The sequence below is a fragment of the Sminthopsis crassicaudata genome, chromosome 2 (genome assembly GCF_048593235.1).
Source record: "Sminthopsis crassicaudata isolate SCR6 chromosome 2, ASM4859323v1, whole genome shotgun sequence".
In the NCBI taxonomy this organism is placed as follows: domain Eukaryota; kingdom Metazoa; phylum Chordata; class Mammalia; order Dasyuromorphia; family Dasyuridae; genus Sminthopsis; species Sminthopsis crassicaudata.
In genome coordinates, this window is record NC_133618.1 from 533,632,461 (window position 1) to 533,644,474 (window position 12,014).

At 32.7% G+C, this 12,014-nt stretch overlaps 1 protein-coding gene across 4 annotated transcripts in view; it reads right to left on the reverse strand.

Moving 5' to 3' along the window:
• The window catches only part of LRRC49 (leucine rich repeat containing 49), a 201,012-nt gene that overhangs the window by 148,350 nt on the left and 40,648 nt on the right, over nt 1–12,014 (reverse strand). For all 4 annotated transcript variants that reach the window (XM_074294661.1, XM_074294659.1, XM_074294660.1 and 1 more), the window contains one exon: nt 8,147–8,290. In XM_074294661.1, coding sequence (XP_074150762.1) covers nt 8,147–8,290 — 144 coding nt within the window. The remainder of the gene's footprint in view (nt 1–8,146; nt 8,291–12,014) is intronic.

Consider the following 12,014-nt stretch of genomic DNA (forward strand, 5'->3'; position numbering starts at 1 on the left):
CCTGACCAAAATAATCTAAAATAACCCTTTGCAGAAAAGGAGCATTTCTTTTTTTTCTTTCTTTTTTTGTCATATTAGTAGGATAGGAACTGGTTAGTTAATGAAATATAAGTTTATTTAAATAATTAAATCATTTTAAACTAAAATTATAAATTCCAAAATAATTATTTGTTATAAATATTTCTTCATATGTTTATTATAATATGATCTTAGTCTTTCTATATGAGGAATATAGTGTCGTTTCCACCAAGTCTTTTACTTATATAATGCCATTCCAATTTAAGTGTAATCAATCATCTCCTCCTCTTCCTATTTATGTTTGTTTTGTTATTTCTACAGAAACTAATATTCAATTAATTTAACCCCAATCAACCTTTCTGGTCTTCTTTACAATACCTCTCTTTAAAACATTTTTTTAATGACAAAAGTCATATGACTCTCTCCCCCTTCCTAAGTCAGCTGGTTGGCTCAGTGGATGTGCATCTTTCCTACAGTCAGGACTTGAGTTCAAATATAGCTCACTTACTAGTTGTGTGACCTTGGGCAAGTCACTAACTCTAATTGCTTCCAAAAAAATTCTCAGAATAAAATGATTTCAGAAGAAGACATCTCCCTCCGATCTCCTTCTTATAATAATCAATTTTAAAATCATATTATCTAGGAATATAGAAATGTAAACAATGTTTATAAACACAATAGCATTATAACCTATTTGAAGAGACAAGAAAATGTCCATAAAAAGATAAGCAATAATTCAAAATAGCATATACTAAAAAGTTAATAGAATAGCACAAACCATATGTGCCAAAGGAATTCCTATTTCCCAGGACTACTGGGAGGAAAATATTTAAGTACTACATAAATGAATTACAATTAGGGGAAAATGATGAGTATTATTTTAGATGCATTTAAATTTGAGGGGATCGAGGAGAACATTCAAACAAACATGTCTATCAGATAATTAGAAATAAAGGACTCAGTTTCAAGAAATCAACACTGGAAATGTAGATTTGAGAATCTACTAGATTAGAGAGATAAATGAAGTAAGGAAAGTAGGTGAGAGCTTCAAAGAGAGAGTAGAAAAACAAAAAACAAAGGACAGATACCTGGAATATTCTCATATTACCCCTTGTCCACACTATTGCAATAAAATCAGACTTGTTCTCCCTGCCTTGTGTCTATCCCCTTTCTAGTCTATCTTCCACACAGCTGCTGAAGTGATTTTCTTAAGATCTGGCCATGTCATCATCCTTTTCAATAAACTATAGTGATTCTTTATCTTAAACATTATTTGTTCTGCTCAAGAATTCAGCCCAAGCACAAGTTACCTTAGGCATAGAAACAATAATGAAGCTAGATTAAATGTACTAAGGGCTGATTTGAGCAAATCTAAACTTGAGTCAAGAATAGTTTCTTTTAACTTGACCTATTTATTGCCAGGAAAGTATATAAGTGTATATGTGTGGGAGGGCTGGGGAGAGAAAGGTGACTTAGGAGACCTGCATAGCTGCACAGAATGTCTTTGCTGAATATTTGTTTATATAGTATTGTTTGATATTTGTTTATAATTAGTAAATGTTTCCATTCTTTTTGCTTTTAAAAAATATATGTTATTGATTAAATTCCTTCGGATAAAAAATGTGCATTAGAGACTGGCTTGCATCTGACCTAAGATACTCTCCCAGCATAAAATATTAATTCTTCTATTTAAAAACTCTATATTCTAATCCTTTGCCCCTCTCCAAACTTCTTAGACATACACAGTTACGGTACAGCCAAACTGGCTTACATGACCTTCCTCAAAAGCGTGCTCCATTTCCTAAATCTCTATGCCCCATTCTTAGGTTGCACTTTTGTTTCATCTTTTTCTCTTATAATTCCTGATTTCATTGAAGACTCAATTCATTCACTAACTTTCTAATAATCATTGTAACTATTCTATAGTAATAGTTCCAATAATAATCATTCTAAACTATATATTTTATTAACATGATAACTCATTTGTTAGAATATAATCTTCCTAAGGAAGATTTCACTTTTGTCTTTGAATCCCCAGTGTTTAGCACAATAGAGGGCATCCAGCAGTGGATTAGTTGATGAATAATTGCTTGTTGAGAGACTGACTGATTGAATGACTCACAGACAGGAGAAAAGGGTGGAATCAGGGAATATCAGAGAGATGATGGTTCTCATTATGAGAATCAGGCCCATGGTAATGTCAAAGAAATGTGGTGATGGTAGAATTTCAAAAATCAAGTGCCTCACAGTATAGAATGAAAAATCATTAAATTTCTGATTTTCTACATACAGAATTGTCTCAAATTTATAAAAATACAAGCCATTCTCCAATTGATAAATGGTCAAAGAATATGTACAATTTTCAGATGAAGAAATTAAAGCCATTTCTAGTCATGTGAAAAAATGCTCCAAATCATTATTGATTAGAGAAATGTGAATTAGGGCACTAATTATGTGTCCTAAGGACATATTATTATTAGTTATTAGGAGGTACCATTACACATCTCTCAGTTTGCCTAAGGGTATCAGGAAAAGATGTTGAAGGGGATGTGGGAAAACTAGAATACTAATGTATTGTTGGTGGAATTGTGAACTGATCCAACCATTCTGGAGAGCAATGTGGAACTAGATTCAAAGGGCTATCAATACAGCAGTGTCTCTACTGAGCCTACATCCCAAAGATCACAAAAAAGGGAAAAGGACCCACATTTGCAAAAATATTTGTAGCATTTTTGTAGTGGCTGAGCGGATTCCAACAGCTGAGGAATGGATGAATAAGTTATGATATATGAATGTTATAGAATGTTATTGTTCTATAAGAAACTATCTCAGAAAAATCTGGAGAGACTTGCATTAACTGAGGCTAACTGAAGTGAGTAGAACCAACAGAACATTGTACATGTCAACAACAAGATTATGTGATGATCAATTCTGATGAACATGGCTCTTTTCAACAGATTCAGGCCAATTCCAATGATCTTGTGATAGAAAGAGCCACCTGCACCCAGAGAGAGGACTGTGGCCACTGAATGTGGAACAACATATTACTTTCATCTTTTTTCATAATTGTTTGCTTGCTTTTTTTATTCCTTTCTCATTTTTTTTCCTTTTTGATTTTATTTTTCTCATGAAGCATAAATGTAGAAATATATGTATAGAGGAACTGCACATGTTTAACATATATTAATTACTTGCTGTCTAGGAAGGGGGATAGGGAAAGGGATGGAGAAAATTTTGGAACAAGGTTTTGCAAGGGTGAATGTTGAAAACTATCTTTGCATGTATTTTGAAAGTAAAAAGCTATTTTTAAAAATAAAGCTAAAACAAAATATTTTAAAAATTGTGATTTTGAAGCCATTAATCTTAAAAAGAATTGTCTCCTTAGAAAGAAGTGGCGTTAAGGAGTAAGTGGAGCTAATGAGAAAATGGAGATAATGTAGATTATTCATTCAAGAAATTTAATGGTAAAAAAAGAAAGAGGAAAGGAAATCTTTCCTTAACCCTGCCTATCCAAGTTTTATACATCTTTAAAGATATCATGCATTCCCAGGCTAGTTATCTCTCCATGTGAATGATTATAATGCTTATTATATATGACTTACATTTGACAATTTGTTATGTAATGCTTTGTGATATTTCTTATACTAAAATATTGTGTGCCATATAATTTGAAGTTCAAGTCCAATTGCATAAGATTCTCCTCCTTGGTGTAGAATGATGCTCTGGGTCTACATGAAAAGCATAGAAGACAAAAGCTTAGAACCAGAAAGATCCAAGTTTTTCTGGCTTTCAGCTTCAAAAAGAGACAAATAGTTCAAGGTTTCTTTCCTAAAAGGAGAGAAAGAGTTTGGAAAGAAACCAACATTCAGAGAAGCCAGCATCTTGATAATGTACCTGGTTCCCAGCTTTTTACTCTATAAACTTCAGGGATTTTCCCTTTAGGTAAGGATTCTCCATCTTGTGGTTGTGCTGAGATATTTTTCCACCCAATGGGGAGCTCTTTCATTTTGTATATTATCTGGTATATTCTTATCAACATTCTTATCAACAATATTTCTATTTTCTACTGGCTTAGATAAACAGATTTATTATCTATGTGATAGTCACTATAAAATTGATATTTTAGGAAGAGAACCAAGCATTTACATATAGCTTAGGGCATGACTTTCCCCTCAAGGAATAGTGACCAAGAGCATAGCAGGAACTAATTTTTTTACATCTCCAGAAATCTGGAGATGCTTCTTTATATCCCCAGAAGTTGGCATCTAATATACCTGGCACTTAAGAGATGGTTAATAAATGCTTATTGGCGACCAAAATAAGTATTTTCCCTAGCCTAACAATATTTAGGATGATAGAGATTAAATTCTAACCCAATGTTCCCTCTCTAAGAATTGTGATTTGTCTCCCTTGGAGAAAGGTGGAAAATTACATTCTAGAGATATTTATATCTCTCTATAGTCACATTCAGACAAGCAAATATGGAAACATAGTCTGCATGAGAAACATATGTGCTTTACCTCTCCTACTATTATTTAAACTTTACATGTTCCTGTCTGACATCTTTGTAGGCAAAGATTATAGATAGGCCTAAATTTATTTGTATCCCCAAAACATCTAGAGTTTGATGATAGAAAAATACATCAAAGAAAATAGCAATGATTAGGAATAATACTCAAAAAGTCTAATTCTACAAATAATCTATTGAATATGTCACACTTTAACAAGCATGAACCAAATGCAGGAAATGCTAGCACCAAAAAGATCCTTATAATTCCCCAACCTTGAAAAACTAGCTTGCCTTCATGTCATTTTTGGAATGGAGTAAGATGAAGATGGTTTTCCTAGAGATTTAATCCTACACCATGTCAATTTCAAATTGGAGATACCCTAAGAAGAAAAATTTTGAAGGTTAGGAAGCTTAATTTCACTCCAAGATCCCAGAATAGATTAATGACTTCAGACAGGTTCTGAAACTCTCTCGGAGGTCCTATGAAGTGAAAACCTGTATCAAGATTTTCTAGAACTGAGAATAAGTCACCATCTGTTCCAGTATTTTTCCTTTTACATCCAGAATAGATTGCTCATGGCACCGGTTATGGTTTAATCATTTATTAACTGGGACTCTTGTTAACATGTTAATTATGAAGAAATGCATAAAATAACTGCACATGTTTAACATATATTGCATTATTTGCTATCTAGGAGTGGGGTGGGAAAAAGGGAGATAGAAAAATTTGCAGCACAAAGTGTTTCAAATATCTTGAAAATTAAAAGCTATTAAAAAAATCATTTAAAGTTAATTACATTTAAGGAACATCATGGGCAACTTTTGTAAAAGTACAATGATACCTCAATGCTACTAATGAATCCTCTAGCAACAAAATTCCTTTGTATAAAACTAGTCATGCTAAAATAGATAGGTCATACACATATACATATATATTTATGTATTGTCTGCATATTTATATGAATATATACAATATATAGTACATATGTATATGTGTGTGTAATATATAATATATACAACATGTGTATGGATAAATAAATATAAATGTGTGTCTGTGTATACACACACACACACACACACATACACACACATATAAAACAATGCTTCTTTGTATTATCAGCTTTAAATATTCCTGCTAAAAACTCCATGAACAGCTAGGATAAAAATATCTTGTTATAAAATTTCTATTTGCCCATCAACAACTGACAATAAAAAAAGTCTGACCCTTAGCAAACCTGTAAAGCCAGGAAAGTTTGTTTTCTGTGTCTGTGTTCTGTGCTTTCTGTAACTTTTTAGCTTTTTGGTAATTCTCTGGTCCCAATTGTATCCTTATTCAGAAATACAATATAAGACTCCTTTTTCCCAATTAAAAACAGGAAAGGACCTAATATTAACATCTGCTAAATCAATGATTGATTACATTTTTACTATTGTTTGTTACTCTAATTTTTTATTTATCTTCTTTGAAAAATATAATTGTTATTAAGTTAATAGTAGAGCTAGAATCTAGAATCAATTTCATTGGTTCAGGAAACTTCCAGTGAAGATCTTTTTCCATTGATGGAGCAGGTATGTTCTCTTTGCCTGAAAGGCTCTGAGACATTTGCCCAGACTCACAAAAACAGCCCATGTTACAGGAAGGATATGAAGCTAGTTGTCTCTAACATTAAGGCTAGTTCTCTAACTATACTATAAGATGCAAATCAAAATATTTTTAAATCAATAAATTATCTCCATAATCTAATTTAGAAAAGTCTAGATGATCAATCTTGATTTACATAAAATAATCATAGATCATTTTCCTTTTTAAATTTTCTTTATTAGGTCGAGAATTTCAAAGGAATTAATGGGAAAAAAAGTCAGATGAAGGTGGTCTAGGTATACCTGATCTAAAGCAGCAGTCACCAAAACCATTTGGTATTGGCTAAGAAACAGACCAGTCGATCAGTGGAACAGATTAGGTACAAAGGACAAAAAAGGGTAAAACTATAGCAATCTAGTGTTTGACAAACCCAAAGATACCAACATTTGGGATAAAAATTCATTATTTGAAAAAACTGTTGGGAAAACTGGAAATTAGTATGGCAGAAATTAGATATGGAACCACACTTAACACCAAATACCAAGATAAGATCAAAATGGGTCCATGATTTAGGCATAAAGAATGAGACCATAAATAGATTAGAGGAACAGAGGATAGTCTACCTCTCAGACCTGTGGAGGAGGAAGGAATTTATGACCAGAGGAGAACTAGAGATCATTATTGATCACAAAATAGAAGATTTTGATTACAACAAATTAAAAAGCTTTTGTACAAACAAAACTAATGCAAATAAGATTAGAAGGTTAGTAACAAATTGGGAAAATATTTTTACAGTTAAAGGTTCTGATAAAAGCCTCATTTCCAAAAAAATAGAAAACAGACACTAATTTATAAGAAATCAAACCATTCTCCAATTGATAAATGGTAAAAGGATATGAACAGACAATTCTCAGATGATGAAATTGAAACTACATCCACTCATATGAAAGAGTGTTCCAAATCACTACTGATCAGAGAAATGCAAATTAAGACCACTCTGAGATACCACTACACACCTGTCAGATTGGCTAAGATGACAGGAACAAATAATGATGAATGTTGGAAGGGATGTGGGAAAACTGGGACACTAATGCATTGTTGGTGGAGTTGTGAAAGAATCCGGCCATTTTGGGGAGCAATTTGGAACTATGCCCAAAAAGTTATCAAACTGTGCATACCCATTGATCCAGCAGTGCTACTACTGGGTTTATATCCCAAAGAAATACTGAGGAAGGGAAAGGGACCTGTATGTGCCAAAATGTTTGTGGCAGCTCTTTTTGTAGTGGCTAGAAACTGGAAAATGAATGGATGTCCATCAATTGGAGAATGGTTGGGTAAATTATGGTATATGAATGTTATGGAATATTATTGCTCTGTAAGAAATGACCAGCAGGAGGAATACAGAGAGGCTTGGAGAGACTTACATAAACTGATGCTGAGTGAAATGAGCAGAACCAGAAGAACACTATACATTTCAACAATACTATATGAAAATATATTCTGATGGAATATCTTCAACATAAAGAAGATCCAACTCACTTCCAGTTGATCAATGATGGACAGAAACAACTACACCCAGAGAAGGAACACTGGGAATTGAATGTAAACTGTTAGCATTACTGTCTTTCTACCCAGGTTACTTATACCTTCAGAATCCAATTCTTAACGTGCAACAAGAAAATTGGATTTACACACATATATTGTATCTAGGTTATACTGTAACACATGTAAAATGTATGGGATTGCCTGTCATCTAGGGGAGGGAGTAGAGGGAGGGAGGGGAAAATTTGGAAAAATGAATACAAGGGATAATGTTATTTTAAAAAATTACTCATGCATATGTACTGTCAAATAAATAAAAATAAAAAGATTAGAGAGGCATAGTTTCTGGCTAATTTAATCATTTTATTAATAAAGTCAGCTCATTTATTAAAATTTTTTTTTCTTTATTTTTTTCAGTTAACAAAAATGTATTGTTTTTTCATTCCTATGACTTAGCCCACAATTGACAGGTGAAAAGAAAACAAGGTACTTACCACAGAAGTGATTTGATTATGTCTCAGATTAAGTTCAGTCAGGGAAGTCAGGCCATTAAGATCATCAACATCATTTAAAAAGTTTCTGGCAAGGTTTAAAACTCTTAGGTCACACAAATGACTGACATTTTCAATTTTTGAAATCTGTTTTTAAAGAGTGACATAAATAGAAACAATTAGAAGCATTTTAAAAGCACATTTCTTAAATCTATCTAGGATATAAAACATTTAAAATAAAAGCTTACGTTTCATGACAACCTAATGTTAATTCCCCTTAATATCTTTATATATGTATGTTTAAATGTGTATACACACACATGCACCCACACACACAGACACACATGCATAATTTATTTATTTATTAATTGCCAATTTTGTAACCTTAAATGCTTTTAACAAAATGGGATCAAAAACCTTTCCTTATTTGTTTTCTTTCACGTATCATTCCTATATCGTTATGGTTGGAAAGCTATAGGACTTTTTGGGGACTATTTTTTTAAATTGTCTATTGCATCTTTTGTTTTTGGCCTTGGCAAATCATGTAATCAAATATTAATCAAATATTTATCATGTAATCAAATCAATTAATCAAATATTTATTCATTCTATGTACCTAACACTGTGAAGCAAAACAAGAAAAACAAACTCTAAGAAATCTATAAACTAAGCTGTTTTTTTCAAATAATGAATTTTTATCCCAAATAATGAATTTTTATCTTTGGGTTTGTCAAACACTAGATTGCTATAGTTATATCCTTTTTTGTCCTTTGTACCTAATCTGTTCCACTGATCGACTGGTCTATTTCTTAGCCAATACCAAATGGTTTTGGTGACTGCTGCTTTAGATCAGGTATACCTAGACCACCTTCATATGACTTTTTTTTTTCATTAATTCCTTTGAAATTCTCAACCTAATAAAGAAGGAACAGAACACCAATTCAGAAGTTAAAGATAAACTTCCCTTAGGAGAAAATCCCTGAACTAAACCTTGAAAGACATTCCTAGATGTAATAGGAAGCACTGGAGACAACATACATGTAATTATACAAATTACAAAATAAAAGAATATGCTATAAAAATAAATACCAGATTGTGTGATAGACTAAATCTTTAAGTATCATTTCTAAAGTGGAAGAGATCAAGAGATCCATTGGAATAATCAGAGAAATGTTCTAACTATAAAGGGATGCTATCAAAATATGAACATTGTGCAATACTTAAATACAATGCTGTTTTTAATTTTGTAATAAGGAAATACAAATAAGTATAACCTAGCAGGATATTCCCTAATGCTACTCAATATCAAAAATTTAGTTTCCATGCTGAGAATAATAAGATCATAGTTAGAACTCTGAGGCTGGAAAGAACCTCAAATAATATTATTTGAGATGAATTGCCCTATTATGCTGTATTAGTCTTGCAATGTCTTTGATATATTTTTATAAAGTTATAAAGGAAAATTTTTGTCCTATAAAGTATGTGCAATTCAAAAAACTAACTAAGCATCACAGATCACTTACTAATTACTTGCTATGTATATTGTTTTCAAAGTTGCTAGTTAGATGAAGAAGGAGCAAGGGAGAAATCTGGAACTTAAAAAAGTTTTCAAAACAAATTATTAAAAAATTTTGAGATGTAACTGGAAAAATAAAATATGTTAATTAAATGAAACTTATGTTAAATAAACTTAGAATCCATTTAACAGATTGTCATTTGGAGCAAAGACCACTCCTCAAATAAGAATGGTAGGATATGTTCTCCAAAAGGATACATAAAACATAATTAAATAAACAAAATTAATGTGGTAAAATAATATTTACTAAGATTTTTAAAAAGTGAAATTTTTCAGAAAAAGAACTTAAGAATAGTAGAATTTATAAAAATTTTCTCCCTTATTGTAATATCCGTAACTGGAGTATTTGGGTAGACCCCGCCACCCTTTTTTAGAAGATGGAAAAACTTGGACAAAAGTAATTTTTGCACAATAGCTCACTTGCCCTAGAGAATGCAGAAGGTCAAATAAGCAAAGAAAAAGCAGATCTTTCTGAATCCACAGAAGAATCTTGTATGAGATGTCTACTCAGTGGAAAGAATCCTGTTTGTATACTAGGGAAGGAAAAGCCAATGGACAAATTCACAATGTCCCTTCTCTCTCCTCCCCCTACCCCCTCACTGCTTTGTAGCACAGGGGTTTCCCTAGCTTAATGAAACTGGGCTCTGCTATACAAAGTTACTCAAGAAGGACAGATCATAGTGGAGAGTACATAAGGTGACCCACAGGAGAAGGACATGGCAGACCACTGCAGTATCTTTGCCAAGAAAACCCATGAACAGTCAGTTGTCGACCCTTGCTCTTGACGAGGACCAAATAATATCACTCTGCTGGAGTTAAGTCAGTGTGATCAAACCACTAGGAGCTCAGAGTGCTCTTTATTGGATACCAATAATCTATATGAACAAACAATTAATCATGCTTTTAAGCATGATGTTTTCAGCAATGTTGTCAGCTGCTGGCAGCTACTGCACGAAAATTATTTAACTTGAAAAGGCTTTAAGAGATTTGGCTTGTAAGCTAGGACCAACATAGAGAAAGAGTTGGTGCAAGAAATTAGACAATAATCTTTCTGAACTACCCAACTGAAGATCAACAGAGCCATTGTGTTGACCTCATTGTTGTATACCTGTGAAATCTGGACAGTATACCAGTGCCATGCCAGGAAACTGAATTTCTTCTATTTGAATTATTTTTTTTTTTTTTTTTTTTTTTTTTTTTTTTTTTTGTTTTTTTTACTCAAGGCCACATGGCTTAAAGGGTGGAAAGGAGGTTCTCAGGCCTTCCCTTCCTGCCACTTTATTTTTTATTTTTTTATTTTTTTTTAAATTTTTTTTATTATATATATATATATATATATATTTTATAATATTATCCCTTGTATTCATTTTTCCAAATTACCCCCCCTCCCTTATTCCCTCCCCCCGACGACAGGCAATACCATACATTTTACATGTGTTACAATATAGTCTAAGTACAATACATGTGTGTGAACATCATTTTCTTGTTGCACAATAAACATTAGAATCCGAAGGTACATGCAACCTGGGCAGACAGATATTAGTGCTAACAATTTACATTCCCCTCCCAGTGTTTCTTCTCTGGGTGTATCTACCTCTGTCCATCATTGATCAACTGGAAGTGAGTTGGATCTTCTTTATGTTGAAGATTTCCACTTCCATCAGAATACATCCTCATACAGTATCGTTGTTGAAGTATACAGTGATCTTCTGGTTCTGCTCATTTCACTCAGCATCAGTTGATTTAAGTCTCTCCAACCCTCTCTGTATTCCTCCTGCTGGTCATTTCTTACTGAGCAATAATATTCCATAACTTTCATATACCACAATTTACCCAACCATTCTCCAACTGATGGACATCCATTCATCTTCCAGTTTCTAGCTATTTGAATTATTTTAGGAAGATATGATGATCTTCAGAATCTTCCTAAGATAAGGATAAGGACCTTCAGTTGGGTAGTCAGTCTAATACCTCTTCTCTCCCACTATAGAGCCTTTAAAACACAGGGTTAGTTCTAGTAATGCATGCATCAATCACATTATCAATGTATACAGTCCTGGAAAATAAATGAACTTATCTACAGTATTTAAATTCCATTTGCTGTAAACGAAGTTTCCACATATGGCTGATATTGTGCTTACTGCTAGAGAAATTCTGTTTTCTTGATGTTAATTCTCAGGCCAAAATTAACACAAGCAGCAGAGAATCAGTCCATTCTTTGTTATATTTCCAAAACAAAAATTCACGCACCAACTCTTTCTCTATGTTGGTCCTAGCTTACAAGCCAAATCTCTG